This window comes from Musca domestica, unplaced genomic scaffold (genome assembly GCF_030504385.1).
Source record: "Musca domestica strain aabys unplaced genomic scaffold, Musca_domestica.polishedcontigs.V.1.1 3, whole genome shotgun sequence".
Lineage (NCBI taxonomy): Eukaryota > Metazoa > Arthropoda > Insecta > Diptera > Muscidae > Musca > Musca domestica.
In genome coordinates, this window is record NW_026712299.1 from 7,993,387 (window position 1) to 7,994,876 (window position 1,490).

A 1,490-nucleotide genomic window follows, 5' to 3' on the forward strand; every position below is an offset into this window, starting at 1 on the left:
GTTTGAAACACCTTGAAATATACATTGTAGAACTCACAAAGTATACATATTCTTTAGCGATGTCCGTCCGTCTGTGAAAATCACTCTAGCTTCCGAACGGAATAAAGTAGGTTGATAAAATTTTACTTCAATGTATATTATGTATTCAGGACTTTTGGTATTGAAAATGGTTCATGTAGGTCTACGTTTTGGTATAGCCCCCATATAACGGTACCTCCCTATTTTCGGTATTTTGATGATTTTAGCTACATTATTCACTGATTCTTTTTTTCAACTTATGACAAAAGTTGCCTATGCAGGTCCACGTCGTCGTATAGACTCCAATATACAGCTATATTCGGAATTTTTAAGACTTTAACCGAATTTTTAACTTATTTTATTTTTTTTTTGATTTTTGTTTATAGATTTTTTACTTGTTTTTTTTTTTTAATTCAGAGCATTCGAAATTTTGGAATTCTAATATTTTTTTATTGAATTACCAACATGGATTATTTATTTATTTGTCTTTTTTTTTTTTTTTGAATCCCCCACATAGATTATTTGTCTTTTCAGTGAAAGATTAAGAAACGGGAATACCAGTGGCTTTCCCACCCATTATATATAATTCTTTTAAATTCAAATTGCCGAAATTATTTGAACCTCGCCGATATGATCGGTCCAATGTATACATTTTACTCATTTACTCATTATGTATGGCTCTCTGATGAATGGGTGGAATAAGTATCATTTTATTGTTTTGATACGGGGATTTTTCATTGTTGACATACCGGTTTCTGGGATTTTTTTCTTTGTAAACCTATCTTATGGCCCAAGAGAATTTGAAAACTCTCGCACACTCGAACACTCTGTGTTCCTAATCAGATTAATTGTATGTATGTACGTATTTTCCGGTTGTTTATACCGCAATATTTCAACGACTTTCTCATTTCATTTCTCAGCATCTTGGCAAAAATTCTCAATTCAAGAATATTTGCTTATTGTTGTTGATTGACATTTGATTGAGATTTACTTTCAGTTGTGCATCAACATTCTGTCCGGCAAGTAATTAAAAGTGTTTAGCCGGTCGTAAATAAATAAATAAAAAACTCAATCAATCAAAATGCAATATTTTGTGACGTATACGGTTTGGATTTTCGGTTGTTTTATTTTTGTCGCCAGTCAGAGGTAAGTTTATTAAAAAAATCATGACTACATGATGGAAACTGGTTGATATTAGTTATATATACATATATGTAAAAAGCCGCCATTTGAGATAATGTATTGAATTCTTGGAATTTGTCTAAAGACCAATATACATATAACACTATTCCTAATAACATCTTCTTCATTAAGTGGTATGTGTTTGCATACATACAAACATGCACTTCTAAGAGGTGTTTGCAAATAAAATGCTCAATTAAAATTTCAAGTGTTGGATTTTCATCCGAAGGCCCACTCGTGCACATAGATATAAATCAACAAATATGTCTGGTTATGGTCTCATCCGAGTC

At 31.5% G+C, this 1,490-nt stretch overlaps 1 protein-coding gene across 1 annotated transcript in view; it reads left to right on the plus strand.

Annotated features, from left to right (window-relative positions):
* Window positions 1-1,002: 1,002 nt before the first annotated feature.
* LOC101899922 (C3 and PZP-like alpha-2-macroglobulin domain-containing protein 8) overlaps window positions 1,003-1,490 on the plus strand; it is a gene marked incomplete at its 3' end in the record, with an annotated part of 19,061 nt that continues 18,573 nt past the window's right edge. The window contains 1 exon segment of the mRNA XM_005184634.4: window positions 1,003-1,164. Within this exon segment, the coding sequence (XP_005184691.2) occupies window positions 1,100-1,164 (65 nt within the window).